At 36.0% G+C, this 15,713-nt stretch overlaps 1 protein-coding gene across 1 annotated transcript; it reads right to left on the bottom strand.

Moving 5' to 3' along the window:
• Positions 1 to 3,246: 3,246 nt before the first annotated feature.
• On the bottom strand, positions 3,247 to 12,931 carry LOC108236932. Its single transcript, XM_025006298.2, has 7 exons — positions 12,836 to 12,931; positions 12,400 to 12,698; positions 11,615 to 12,328; positions 9,559 to 10,138; positions 6,368 to 6,666; positions 5,560 to 6,273; positions 3,247 to 5,234 (listed from the first exon to the last, which is right to left on the bottom strand). Exons 2-7 carry the CDS (start codon positions 12,691 to 12,693, stop codon positions 4,650 to 4,652), a joined length of 3,186 nt encoding a protein of 1,061 aa, XP_024862066.1. The 5' UTR covers positions 12,694 to 12,698; positions 12,836 to 12,931; the 3' UTR covers positions 3,247 to 4,649.
• Positions 12,932 to 15,713: the final 2,782 nt, after the last annotated feature.

Here is a 15,713-nt window from a genome sequence, read left to right as displayed (position 1 = left end):
TTCTCAAAAAACATTTAAAAAAATGAAGTAAAAATTTAATTTCTCTTACTCACTTTTTCTAATTATCTTTGTACCTTTAAAAATGTTACAGATTATTTACAGCATGGGGGTGTTTTTAATTAATTTTCTTAAATGGGCTGTAAAAAGTCAAATATTCTTGCTCCCCAAAGCCAGCAGAGTCTTCTATGGTTCACTGATAAGTCTTCACATTTTTTGAAAGACGGAAACTTTTAACTGTGGTAAAAAAAAGGCATTTTTGAACACTGTACACAACAATTTGCCAGACTGAAGTTATTTTGTAATAGTTACCCCATGTGCATCTGTTATGCAAAACTGGCTCTGACGTTGTTTGTGCACTAGGACATGTTCATATATTATGTTACACCACTGTACAAATATTAGGTCCACATTCTTTTGCACTTTTTTAAAACAAAAAGTGCAAACCAATAATTATAGTGACCTTGAAACAAAAGTATTTAACACTGTCATGCATGCAAATTATGTTTCCTTCTCTGTGTGTTCTCTATTTATGTATATGGTGAAAAAAAGTAAAAAATAAAATTAGAACAATGTTTTAGAAACCATACAATGAGTGGGAAAACACCCCTAAAACTTTAACATGAATATGTTTTCGTTTTTTTTTTTTTCTTTTCTTTCCAAACACTGAATCATACTGCTATCCCCTCCCAGGGTTTGATCCAAAGACTTGGTACATTCTTCTCCTCCTAGTGTAATGCCAGACAGCTCCACTGTTTGTACTTCAACTCTAAATTAAAACCAGTCAACCATTGCAGCAGATCTAAAATTTATGGAGCCTGAGGGGAGTCTCTGCTGAGACAAGACCAAAGTCCCATCCAGATTTCACCGTTTGATTGATGACCTGTGACAAAGAAGCATTTCCAAACAACTCCAAATGTGCCACTTCTATTAATCGGATACAGTGTGGTTTCATTTGGTTTTTTATAACGTATGTGGTCCAAGGATAGACATGCAAACAAACTGCAGTTTTCTGATAGTGTTGAGCAAATAGTGAAATAAAAGGACATCTTCCAAATGAGCACTTCTAAATATGTGCAGCACTTTTTTCTGAGACAAAAATGTTTCTCAATAATCATTTTTCATAGGATTTCTTCAGGAAACTGTTGCTGCTTTGCAATAGAGATGGGATGTTTTTACTTATTGCTTCTAAAATAATTTACAAATACAGATTTTCTAGTTAATGTTAGTGTTAAATGGCTTCAAAAATACATTAAATACTGCAAGGTAACATGCAGTAAGGACAATTTTATTTTATTTTTTGTTCTAATTTTAAAAGCAAAACTAATTATTTTTTAAATCTGAAAATATAGGATATGTGTTTGTTGTAATTGATCATAATAGTTTGATGTACACCTAAAATTTTATTCCAAATCTAAATGCAAATAAATGTAATAAACATTAGTTTTGTGTTGACAAATTTTAAATGTGAGATCACCCAATTCGTTGTTGAAACAGCAGTGTTCAAACATAGAGCAAAATTACCAAAAAAAAAAAAAAAAAAGCACAGCATGAAGAAAAATTATAATATAAACCTATTATGTATTCAGCTAAAAAGTTATAAACTAAAAAACTGTTTTTAGTCCTCATCAGTCTTCCAAAAGCATGTTCAACCGTCAGTATTGGCTAAGTGGAAGACATCTTTTTTATTTAAATTTTGTCTCTATGAGCTGAAAACAAAACTCCAATCTCAGGACTTTCAAAAGTAAAGACATGTTAAGACAACAGTTACACAGACATAAAGAAAGCCTCATAATGTTTCCAGACACACAACAGATTTTGGAAAACAGATGATGAGGCCTGTCTGGGGAAATAATGATGAAACGATGTCGGTGATTTCCAAGACTTAACGGACGGCAACACATGCAGAAAAACCAAGCAAACTATAGAACAGGCTTTGCTGTGCAAATGAGAGGATCCATTTGTGTTTCTGACTGCTAGTTCCTCCAGAGAGAGAAATGAATGCGACATGCGTGTGTGTGTGTGGAGAGGATGATGTCACTCCTTGAGGATGCTCTTTGGGAACACAGGAGTGTGTGGGTGTGTGTTCTCGTGGGGGTGGTTCTGCCTCATGAGGATCCCTTTTTTAAGGCTTCAAAGTTTTGCTGTTGATGCAAACGGACATTTCTGAGGTCTATTTTAAGGTTATGGAAAAGTGAGTCAAATAAATGTTCTGGGTAATGTCATTTTTAGACACTGCACAATAAATATAAGTCGAGGGGTGAGGTCAGGCTTTGGCAAACAAACGTAACAATTAGAACAAGTCAGTGTAGCATTAACTGAAGTCAGCAGCTGAGCTCTTCTAAAAGAATGGCTGCACTACTGCATTTGAGTGTGGAAGTGTTGAATAACAAAAGGACATGTTTAATCTAGGAGGGCATGATGTATGGAATAATATATTCATGTATACCACTTACATTTCATTTACGTTAACACCAGTTTGAGTATGAGGTAAAAAATACTTATTTATTCTAACTGACCCAAATTTCAGCACTAAAACCTGTGTAACTGAGGTTTTATTTGCTCTGCTTTATTTCCTTTGGAACACACTGTCAAAGGGTCAAGTACGATTTGTTTGTAATGACTATATTAGGTAGTAAGTTCTTTCGGCTGCTGCTGCTGCTCTCTTCTTTAGGGGTCACCACAGGGAGCAAACTCGCATGACCGATTTGGCAATTGTTTTTATGCCAAATGCCCTTCCTGACGCAACCTAGGCTTGAACGTGCAGCCTCAGGATTACAAGTCCACAGCACTGACCACCGAGCCACCGCAGCCCCATATTGGCTATATTAGGTGCAGCTTGTGAAATGTTTGCAGAATTATGTCAAATTAAGAGGAGATCTTTTTTATTGAACCAAGTAAGTAATCTGAGGGTTTAATTTTAATGGAACAATTGAACATAGATTTATTTATCTTCAAATCAAATTTCCTTTTCTCTTAAATTGTTTGGCCTTGATCATCATTTCATTAAGTGTCAATTAACATTGCAGACACAGTTAAATCAATATTTCCCTTTAATTTTTCCATTCAGATTACTTCTTGGTGTGATTTGTAGGTACTGTTTATAAGTTAGGGAGCATTTTGTTTATGGCGCTGCGGTGGTTACATCATTATACAAGAAATCCTACAAGAGAAAAGTGTCTGGTACAACATTATTCTATCACTACCAGAGAAAAAATAAACTAAAGTATTTAAATAAACGTGTCGAGCTGTTCAATTCATGACAGTTTCTGGTTTTAAAGACGTGTGAAGTTTATTGCAGTTCACGTTTAGTCATTTACACCCACATCATGGATGAATTTAGCACAAACAGATAATTCTTTGTTTTTTGATCTGCGTCTCTAATGGCAGTTATTTAATAATAAAATCGTCTCATCAGTCATCTGATTGGCTTCATAACTTGGAACATTTTTAAAGATTTGCTTTCCTCATCAGTAAACTTAGAAGTCTGAAGCGTTGTGTACCACTGAATGATTGTGCAAATTGATTTAGTATGTGGTGAGATTTACCAGGACAACCTCAGCCAACTTTAAATCAAAACCATATTATCACAGAGATGTCTCTTTCCCTGTGTTCAAAGCACCTGCTATTGGAGTGTTTAAAGGGGAATTTCTGTATTTGGACAGTTTTAGTGGCATTAATTTTAAAGACAAAAGTTGGATAAAGTAAAGATAAAAAAACTTACATATGTTACAAATTTGTAATTAACTTTGCTGTTTCCTATGCTAAAATAGAAAAGGGATCTCAAAGATCTCAAAGATCTCAAAGATCTCAAAGAACAACTTACTGAGAACCAAAATAAGATGGTATCACAAAAAACTACTGCTTGAACCAAAGTCCAGCACTAACAAAACTGTACAACTTAGTTTAGCTCAAATTTGTAACTTTTCATCTCAGCCACGGGCAAGATGTTATCTGCCACGTTGATCTAATGTATAAGGAAGCAGCAGCAAACTCAAAAGCTGAGGTCAGGTTCCAAATTAAGTTCTGTACAAAATCTGATCTTTGTTTTTTATGCTTTTTGTGTCAACAAAAGTTATGTGGAGGTAAAAGCAGGACCCACATGCTGGTGATGGAGGCAGTTGTTGAAGCTATCCAGAAGTTTATTAAACAAACGAAGGTACTGTCACAGATGGGAGGATGTCCAGGAAAAGAAAATGTGAACAACCTTGGCGTGAACTAAAGAGAAAAAAAAAATCCAGGGATCTGGCAAAAAAATGAACAGAAACTAGAAGCATATTGAAAACACAGTGACAGAGAAATCACAAAACAGGATCAGGTGTTAAAATTAACAAACAAGGAACAGCTGTGAGAGGAGAGGAAAGAACAAAAGTAACGAATAAGACCAAAAACTAAATTTAATATAAAACCTCACAATTTATGATCAAGTCGGAGCTGTTTTCGCACTGTCGCTGGCACAAAGAGTTTTTACCTTTGCATGTTACCAAAACTTGCTGTAGTTCTTAACAAATACCACTAAAAAAATTTTTTTCTATTTTACCTGTCAAGGATTTTAATGCTATAGACAAAATGTCTATTTGTCTGAATACAAGACTTGGAACAAAAAAAAAAAAAAAAAAAAAGAGGAAACATTCTTGTTGAATTTGTTGAAGTTAACTTAGTTTGCTTTTTGTCGTTCTTTTGCTTGGGCAACAAATTAATCTAAATACTGCAAAAACAGAGAGGAGGAGCACAGCTAGTGCGGTCATCAAGAAGAGCATTACATCTATACAGTAGTACGAGTACCAGGGCATCTTGTAAGCCTCTGTGCGCAGATGACGAGCTCCTTTGTGACGCATCACATACTCTGTCCAGAAGATAGCCTTATCTATGGGAGCAACTGGTTGATCTCTGTGTAAACTAGACAGTCTTTGCATGTTCTTCCTGTAGCTGTCTTTATAAAGCACTTCTTTAATACCTTCTTCAAATGTGTGGCCATTAATATCAGCTAGCTCAAGCATCTTTGCTGCTCCTCTTTCCTGCATACGTATTAGGTTGTCATGCTGGTCAAAGATCAGGGGAATACCAAGAACCGGAACTCCATTGTAAATGGCCTCCTGGAGTCCATTTGTTCCTCCATGAGTTACAAAGAGTTTGACCTGTGGGTGGCCCAGGAGATCCTTCTGTGGCATCCAGTCCATCATTAGAGTGCTGTTGCCCAGCGTTGAGGGACGCTCCCCTTTGTGCCTCCATATCACCTGGTCAGAAAAAATAGATGCAGGCAGACGGGATCATTAGGTTCTTTTTAAACAGTTTCTAACACTATGAATATAATAATATCATGCTTATAAGAGTAACTATATAACATAAGTTAAGCATGGCCAGCCCTCTAATCATAAAGCCAGGTTTAACAAGCATTTTAACATTATTTATTTAAGTTTTAAACATCAATAAATTGTCTATTTTGATTTTATTAATTAATATCTTCTTTATCTTTTAAATACAAAAATACATTTATGTTAGTAGTAATGTGTTTACATCAAATTCAGTCTTAATAAAGACTGATTCAGTAGAAACTGATACCTTTTGGGGCATCTTGGCAAAAACGCTAGCAATTTCTTCTGCAACCTCTTTTGGCAATGCTGTAATCATAGAGCCCAGAGTCATGATGATCACTCCATGCTCTCCAGCACTCTGAACAAAATCCTCCAGGTCTGCTGGTAGAGGCTGGGCTGGCTTGCACTGGAACCCTCCAATGTAAACAACATTTGGCATCGTTGGCCGAGGGAAATCAAACACAAAATCTGTCCTAAACAGCCAGATGTCTGCGTCCTGAAACAGTGAGACAATGTCACATCCTCCCTCCATATATTTTTTGCACATGGAATCATAGATAGGACCCATCAAGAATTTCTCCTGAAACCATATGAGACTGTAAAACAACACATTTTTGACCCTCTGGTGGAAATTCATTTTGTCTGTTAAACCAGATCCTAGAACTGGAATATAGGACAATGGTGAGGGGGCCATCACAAAGTGGCCCTCTCCACTGGTAAGCCAGCGTGCATTAAAGACTAATGGCAATTTGAGATATTTGGCTAGCACAACCCCTATTCCTATTCCTGGATCAGCGAGAAGAAGATCATACTGGGAATCTTTTAAACTTTTGACCATTTTTGGATCATCAAAGATTTGAGCCATAGAATCACACCAAAGTGAATGGCCTTCAGTAATCATAGAAAAAAAGCCTTTGGTGATCTTGATGAAAGTCAGCAAAGAAGCCGTTTCTCTCCGTGCCTAAAATCAAATTGAGGAGAGAAAAAAAAAAAGGTAAATAAATTATCTTGCATAAATGACACATAGAGGTAAATATGAAGACTTAATCCCTTACCTTCATTTGCTCCTGTATGAACAGATTGAAAAAGGTAGTTGTGTCTCCATGTATTTTAATTGTAATGGATGAGTAGAGGGGTGATTTTTCTGGGATGTACCAGCTGGTGGAAGGTCTGATCACAGTGATGTTGTGTCCCCTGGCATGAAGTTCTTCGAGGAGAACTTCCATATTAATCCAGTGACTCCCGTCTACTGGGAACACTAAAATGTTTCCCCCATTGCATTGTGGTGTGAAGAAAACCACACATAAACTAAACAGCATAAAGATCCTACAAACACGATGCAAAGGCATGGCTCCTAAACCATCAAGGAGAGAAATAGACATGCTTAGTCATTAGATAATATTTTTTCTCATGGATAAAATTAGAGAAAAGATCATAGAAATTCACATACCTGTTATCGACTTAAGCAACGGTTGCCCTTCTTTACCACAGACTGGCAGTCAGTTCAGGAGGTCCTTTGATATTTGAGTCCAAACTCCAACTTCAGAGGTGTTTCAAAGTGATTCCGGCCCTGTGATGGACTTGTGACCTGTCCATAGTGTCCCCCTCCTCTCGCACAATGACTGCTGGAGATTGGCGTCTGTTCCCCCAAGACCCGTAAAGGAAAAAGTTGGTAAAGAAAATGGATGAATGGACAAAGTGATTCCAACTTCTAGCTAGTGTATTCTTAGTTTAGTAACTTTGTTTCATGGAGCTGTTTTGACAGCTAATAGCTCACAATACAGGCATCAAGTGCACTGTGATTACGCAAACCTGATTCTGATTTTCAAGAACAGGGCTTTCGCAATACAAACCTGTGACCCCTTTCTCTCTTTAAAATGGGTAACATAAGGTTAAGCCACACAAGTTTTCTATCAAATCACACGTACAAATGATTATCAGAAGGGGAAATAAACTAGATTGCTATTAAAGTTAGTGGGGTTATTCTGACTTAGGCTGCACTTATTGACTTTTATTTAAAATTATTCTATTGTTTTCATGTAAAAAGCTACATTTTTAAAACTACATAATGAGAAATATGCATCGCAATTACCCAAAGCCTAAAAAGTACAATCATTCATTCATTTAAAAAAAAGTTTTAAAATGATTCTCCACAGCCAAAATTTTGAGCAAGTGACAAATAAATAAATAATCTTATCGTGACACAATTTGACATAATTCTCATCTACACTGACTTGAGCAATGCAGGCAAACATTCTCCTCATATTTCATGTTGTGCATTTTTGCAACAAGGCCAGATTGTTCTCCTTTGTTTCGCCTCAAATTAAAAACATGTCGAAGGTTCTTTTATTGGGTTTTTCCCCCAACATGGCAGTTATGTGCCTAAATCAATTCAGTGCAACCTAAAGACTTAAGTTTCAAACAGCTGGGCTTTATATAAGCAGATTTTGTTCGTCTAAATGATGCAGTTTATGTTTAGTCTAAAAGGAAACAAAAAATCTCTGCCAAAATTTAAATATGTTTCAAAATCAGCAAGCAAAGACTAAGTTGTGTTTAGTATTTTTAAAATAAGGATCTCTTTTTTCACATATAAATTAGATGTATTTATATAAAGCAAGCAGTAACCAGTGCTGCTATTCTGTGAACAAGTCTTTTGCTGTTCTACAAGAACCATATTAGAACCATGTTAGAGTGCATTATTTAAACCTCACAAGTTTCATATAATGTTATAGGTACAAATAAATATCTTTTCCAAGATAAATGTATAATGCATGATATACGGTACTATGCTAAAGCTAAACTGTATTCTGGTGGTGTATAGAGTTTGATGCTCATACAGGCTGAGGCAATAGTTCTTTTCACTGGAGGGTAGTTTCAATGAGGGAACATATTTTTATCCATGAAATATATCACTCTCTGATTAACAAATAGAATATTTACTCATTTATATTTTAGTTTTTAATGTAACATAAATATCTATGTTAGGAAAATATAAAACATCAGCATCCCACTCACAGACGTTTAAAGCTGTATTATCCTTAAACTAATATATGCATCCAAACATCTTACACACCTTTAGTGGTTGCGTTATGTTTGCTTGAGTGAACCAATTATGACATCCATATAAAACTAATATAAAACAAACGAACTTGTGATTCCTGGAAGTCTGCCTTAAATAATTATACTAGTCAGTCAAAAGCACTAAAACATAAAAACCTTTAACAGTGAAAGTATTAGATCTTTAAGTCTTTGTGCCAAAATCCTGTTTGTTTGAACTCCAGGCCAGATCATGTCAAAGTGTCCTGAACTCCCCATTGCCCTGATATGCTTATTGGTGTGACAGAAGAGGGGAAAAAAAGGGTTGCATATACAGAGTGTAAATATTTAAAGTTCTGTACGACTGGTTGTGTGAGTGAATGAATGAATTAGACACATCATAAAATGCTTGTTGAACCTTCCCCCCTCCCAAAATAAATAAAAACACATTGTTTTATGTTAGATATTTAATCATTTAAGATAAACATTCATTAACCATTCATAACTAAGTTTGGTTAAAAAAGAAATTACATACCATTCTTGAAATACTCATAGTTTTAGGTGTGGTCAAGTTTAAACTAAGCTTCAGGAAAAACAAAAGCAACTAGAGCTGAGTAATGGGCGTGGCCTATACCACGTGATTCTGTAAAGTGCAGGGAATATGTAAATATAAAGTGTGCAACTTACAGTTGAGAAATTACTTGACCAAATGCAAAAATATGAACGTGAATATATCTGATTATTTTTGTGAGCGACATACACAAGCCCTAGTTACAACCATGTAAATATAATCATAAAATTCTTTGGGACTTGGGCTGCAGTATGACTTATTTACAGAAGAAAAGTAAAATGAAAAATATGAAAAATGACAAAAAAAAAAAAAAAAAGCAGTTTCAATCGGGTTCCATGCTTCGCTGGATGGCTTGGATCCCTAATTATGCAAATGACATTAAAATATGTGTGGTTATTATATGTAAAGAAAAAAATAATGAGTTTTATTTTAAGTTGTCAGTCTAACAGGCATCTCAATTAATTGTCCAACAAAATACAGCAAAACTTTTTAAATAAAAAGAAAAACATGTTTTGTTACTGCAAATCCAATATTCCAAATAAAATGCTGCATTTGTATAAAATAAATTAAAAAAAAAAAAAACTTTTAGACAAAAATTAGTCTTGGGACAAAGCAAATCAATTTTTAACTTAAGTCAGTTTTGTTTTACTTTTGTGTTCCTTTTTTTTCTGCAACAAAAAAATCTAAAAATAGCAAAAATAGAGAGAAGGAGCACAGCTATTACAGTTATCAAGAAGAGCATTACATCTATACAGTAGTATGAGTACCAGGGCATCTTATAAGCCTCTGTGACCAGGTGTCGAGCTCCTTTATGGCGGATCACATACTCTATCCAGAAGATAGCCTTTTCCATGGGAGCAACTGGTTGATCTCTGTGTAAACTAGACAATCTTTGCATGTTCTGCCTGTATGTGTCTTTATAAAGCACTTCTTTAATACCTTCTTCAAATGTGGGGCCATTAATTTCAGCTAGCTCAAGGATTATTGCACCTCCTCTTTCCTGCAGACGTAGAAGGTTATCGTACTGGTCAAAGAACAGGGGAATTCCGAGAACTGGAACTCCATAGTAAATGGCCTCCTGCACTCCGTTTGTTCCTCCGTGGGCTATGAAGAGTTTGACTTGTGGGTGACCCAGGAGATCCATCTGTGGCATCCAGTCTACTATTTGAGTGTTGTTGCCCACTGTGGAGGGACGCTCCCCTTTGTGCTTCCATATCACCTGATCAAAAAAAGTTGACAAAAAGAATATAATCAGTTGTGTTGTGCATGACTCATTGTATTATATTAACAACTATGAGTGTGTTTTAGGAGACAGTTGTCACAAAATCATACACTCACAAAGTATGTATTTCATAGCCAATCAATTTGACCATGCTGTATGTGAACACAAGAGCTTTTCTGTTGTAGCAACATTGTAATCACCAGAAAAAGAATTTTTGACAGTGCATTAGAACTAAGAATGGTAAACTTCAATTATTTTAGACTTCAGACTTTATATTCACCAAACAGACAATTGACAGCACAACTGAAATATCTTCACAAAATTATTAAAACAGTGAAGCAAATGTAGTTAAAAATACAAAGGTTGCATTGGTAAATGTACTTGTTTTTTCCTTCAAAACCTCTATATGTGTCATGACATCAAATGACATCTGACCAATTAGCAACAAACCTGTTGTCTAAGTATCGCTACAAGGAGGCTAATTATCTTTTACATGTCCCATAAAAATTAAAAAAGACAAAGCAATAAAACTTATTCATAAAAACTTGCCACACCTAATCCCTCAGTGGTGTGCCTGTTTGTGCTTCTGAAGAATTTTAACCCATCCAAATTTTGAAACAAAAAGCAAATATCGTCGTATTTCAGTTCAGTTTCCACATTTGTTCTGCAGTCCTTGTTTGTAGGCAGTGGTGCATTTGTAGCAAACTTATGTAATATACTGGCATAACAGCACATTGAGAATATTGTAGCTTAGATGTTGTGTTGAGACACACAAAACAAACAAATAAAAGAGTACTGTAAATAGTACTATTTATAATGAGTCACAGTCTCCCTGACTTCAGCTGTCTTTTAAAGCATATTTATCTTGCTTTTTTTTTTGTTATTCTTTTTTTCTTTCTTTCCCCTTAATATTAGTCCTAGTATTCCAACAATAAAGCCTCCCTTTACAGCCTGAAAACAGTTCAAAGGACAAATAAACTTTTCTAGGAAGAAACCCAAAGAAAATCTGAAAAACCATATTATGTGTGGATATTACCACCAAAGGGTCCAGCGGCATGTTTTAGGTGATTAGTCATGGCATATAAAATTTCACCCATATCAAACACCAGGCAACCATTATAGTCTTTTTCATGGAAAACTTAGGTCTGATTTGTCCAAGTTTAACCAAACAAGAGTTTGGACATTGGGATCTAAGTATTTAGCCTGCCTTATTGGGTTCAAATGTAGCCACAATATAGATGTTAAAAGTCCGACCATAGTTTGTCCTTAAAAGACTGGGCTTTGCCCTTAACCCTTATAATGATGCATGAGCCTTCACTCCATATCATCTAAAACATATACTGTACTTTCAGTCTCAACAAGTCAAGAACATATTCTTTCATTTGGTCATGAAATGATACAAAAACACAAATACTGTAAATGTTTAATAATCCAAATGATTAGGATGAAAGAAAATAATACAACTTCTCTTACCTTTTGAGGCATCTTGGCAAAGACACTGGCGATGTCTTCGGCAACCTCTTTAGGCAATGCATTGACCAAAGAGCCCAGAGTCATGATGATCACCCCATGTTCTCCAGCACTCTGAACAAAATCCTCCAGGTCTGCTGGTAGAGGCTGGGCTGGCTTGCATTGGTATCCTCCAACGTAAACAATATTTGGCATTGTCGGCCGAGGGAAATCAAACACAAAATCGGACCTGAACAGCCAGATGTCTGCTTCCTGAAGCAGTGAGACAATGTCACATCCTCCCTCCATATATTTTTTGCACATGGCATCATAGATAGGCCCCAACAAGACTTTCTCTTGAAACAATATGATGCTATAGAAAAGCACATTTTTCACCCTCTGGATGAAATTCATATTGTCTGTTAAACCAGATCCTGGAACTGGAATATAGGACAATGGTGAGGGGGCCATCACAAAGTGGCCCTCTCCACTGGTAATCCAGCGTGCATTAAGGACTAATGGCAATTTGAGATATTTGGCTAGCACAACTGCTGGTGCTATTCCTGGATCTGTGAGAACCAAGTCATACTGGGAATCTATTAGGCTTTTTAGTATTTCTGGATTGTCAAAGACTTGAGAGAAACCATCACACCAAAGTGCATGGCCTTTAGTTATCATAGAAAGTAACACCTTTTTGATCTTGAAGAAAGTCAATGTGGTGGTCCCCTCTCGGTGCACCTAAATCATAAAAAAGTATTTAGAATAAATAACACGTAGTTGGCCAAGTACATGCAGCTCTGGTCTCTTACCCTCAAATGATTTTCTATGAACTCATCAAAGAAGTCCTTCACCTTTTCTCTCATTTCAAACGAAATGGACGAGAAGAGAGGAGATTTTTCTGGGATGTACCAGCTGGTGGAAGGTCTGAGCACAGTGATGTTGTGTCCCCTGGCATGAAGTTCTTCCAGGAGAACCTTCATATTTATCCAATGGCTTCCATCTAAAGAATACACTAAAATGTTTCCTCCATCACAGCGTGGTAGAAAGAAACTGAGACACAAGCCGAAGCATACACATATTCCACGCATGCAAGGCAAAGGCATGGCTCCTAAATGTTAAAGACAGAAAGAAATGTCTCTGATCCTTTTATGTTTTGCAAATAAAATTTAAACAAGCATGATAATGTTTTACTTACTGATCATATATTTCAGAAAAACCAAGATAATGCTTCATAAATTCACATACCTGTTATCGACAGAGGCAGCAGTTGTTTATCGCAGACTTAATACTTCATTCGGGAAATCATTCCTTAAATATTTGGGTTCAAACTCCAGCCTCACAGATGAACCGCCCTTTAAACCTGTAGAAGGGGCACACAAGAACAATCAGTAACCAAGACAGATATTATGTTTGGTAAATTTGTGAACCTTTTTCTTGCTGGTCAACAAGAACAGCACTTGCATCATCTAATCTCTAAGCAATAAAAGGTTATATTTTACACGGGTTAATGATTATCAGAAGAGGGGAAAAGCTATTGTAGTTTTTGAATGTCAGTTTATTCTAAATCAGATCAAAAGCATTGCTTTTTTATTATTATTTTTTATTAGAAGAACAAAATAACCCTTTACTTTGGCTAATACTTCCTTCTTCTCTGCTTTGACATGACTTTTTGATTGTTCGAGTCGACACTTGTTTTCTTGCAGTTGCAGTCAATTGTGTGTTGATGAAACTTACAGGAAAGTTGTTCTCACAGTTTATAGAAATTGTTTGGTGGCTTTTCTGCTCTGCACTTTGTGCTCTGCAGTAAATCTAATCATTTCTGCTCACCTTTAGTGGAACTGGGGACTCTTGGGGAATTGTGGTGGAGACCTGAACTTGAACGGGTCATGTCACACAAACAGGGACCAAAATATTGCCACTTGTTCATATTTAATGTCATTGTAAAGTTTGTAAAAAATAAAAAATAAATAAAGACAAATTCCCTGTTTTACAATGCCATTTCATTTGTCCATTTTAGAGATTCGGCACACATTTTTTACGCTGCAGCAAATTATAAGCTCCTAAATATGACAGAAACATTAGAAATGATCAAAAATACTTTTAAATATGCATGAGTAATGATGTTAAGAAGAGTGGATTAAGTTTAACAAGAGTAGATTATCTGTATCTTCACACATAGCCATCTTAAGAATTTTAAAAAGATGGTCCAAAAAACATGTAGTTCTCAGGACAAAAAACAAACAAAAAGAAAGAAAGAAAGTACTTTTCTCAGCTAAGAGCAATAAAAATACACATGTTCACAATTACAAAGAAAACAGAGTTTTGAAACAACATTGTTCACTAACAGATTTGGATACTAAGGTCCATTGTTTTTATATAAATAGTTTGGGTTGTTGTGTTGTGAATTGGGTTTTCCTGGCACACTGAACTTTTAAGTACCAGCTGACAATCCCTCATACACCAAAACTATTTGAAGTATTTGCAGTTATTGACTGTGAACTTTCTTTTTTTAGTATTTACTTACTCCAGTAACAACATCTGAAAGATTTCATTTGGTTTTATGTAGTAAACTTCATTCTTAAGCCTGACAGTGTCCAGTTCGAAGGAGAACTTTTGTGACAGGATAGAAATAAAAACTTCCATTATGAAGGAGCTGCCAAAATAATCTGCAGTTATGTGTAAATTTACCAGATTTTTTTTTGTACTGTTTCTAGTACCTTTTTGAGTAACAAGTAACAATTAAGGAGCTTCTTTTTTAAAAAAAAAGTCTACCAAAAAGTTGATCAGAACAAATGGTCCGGCTTTATTAATTTATAGCATGTTTTATATGATTGAAACAAAAAACATATTTTTACAAGTCAAACTTTCAAACCAATTAGACCATTTAAAATCAAAGCTACATGTAGCTGGAACTAAATAAAACATACTTGAGACAAAGGTTAGTCTTGACTCAGAAATATTAATAAACCACCCCTGACATTCTTCTCCATCAGCTCCACCCTGCCTGCACTTTTTCTTTACACATCTCTTCTGCACTGCCTGCTGCCTGCTGGTTGATCCCAGGTACTTAAACTCACCCACCTTCGATCCCTCTACTTCTTGCAGCTTTATTGTTACACCTTTCATTCACACACATGGATTATGTATTGCTTCTACTGACTTCCATGCCTCTTCTCTCCAAAGCAAACTTCCAACTGCTCCATGCTCTCACTACAGATCAGAATCTCATCTGATAACATCATAGGCCAGGGTCTCCTGCCTGTTTATTCCTGATGATCAGCATGCTGTTTTGGCAGAAACCTTTATGTCGGCTGTATATCTCAACACAACCCTCTCCATTTGTTTCGGCTTGAGACCAACAGCACACTGGCTTGTGCACAGCCCCCCCACCCAATCCCAACTCCTTGTGGTTTCTGTGGCAACCAGCAAATACCGTTTAAGGGGTAAAATAAATCTTGTTAAACCTAAAAAGAACGAAGGAGCTGAATGTGACACTGTAAACAAACAAAGAGTTGCATAAAAATGTTTGTTTTCCAGTTTATTAGTTCTTTTTCTGTTTTGTTTTTTTAAGTTTTTTTTTTCCCCCCGCACAACCAAATGTTAAGAAATACAGCCCAAGACATGCTGAGTCGATTAATGAGACGTGAACTGTGTGAATAGCAATCATCCGCCACTGTTCTTTAGAAATAATTTAATTCAAGTCATTTAAGAAAGTTAAACCAAGGTCCATTTCATCTTTGCTAAATAAAAAGATCGGTGTTGTTTGATTTGGTGGGGCACTTTCCCTTTTTACTTTACTGAATGCATTTGTTGGTTTTATGAATCAAGAAAAGAAAATGTCAGGGAGTTCCTTTGACAATTTACCAACTAGGCACATAAAGTGCAGATCCATCAAGCTGATCAGACAACTGGCATGTCAGTCAGTGTCAAAAAGATCACATTCCAGTTTTCTTCTTTTCATCTTCTGAGCAGGTACACACTTGCTAAATGACTCCACTTCTCTCACTTGTGTTGTACGGAGTGTCTTTGTGACTGCATAAAAGAAATGATCTCAGACAGCAGGAACCTGCAGCTGACAGATAAAGCCCTTAAAAATAAGACAAGTCACCCTGTGCCAACCTGT

The sequence above is a fragment of the Kryptolebias marmoratus genome, linkage group LG13 (assembly GCF_001649575.2).
Source record: "Kryptolebias marmoratus isolate JLee-2015 linkage group LG13, ASM164957v2, whole genome shotgun sequence".
NCBI classification, from domain to species: Eukaryota; Metazoa; Chordata; class Actinopteri; order Cyprinodontiformes; family Rivulidae; genus Kryptolebias; species Kryptolebias marmoratus.
The sequence above is the reverse complement of the archived record's forward strand: the minus strand, read 5'-3'. Positions and strand labels throughout refer to the sequence as shown.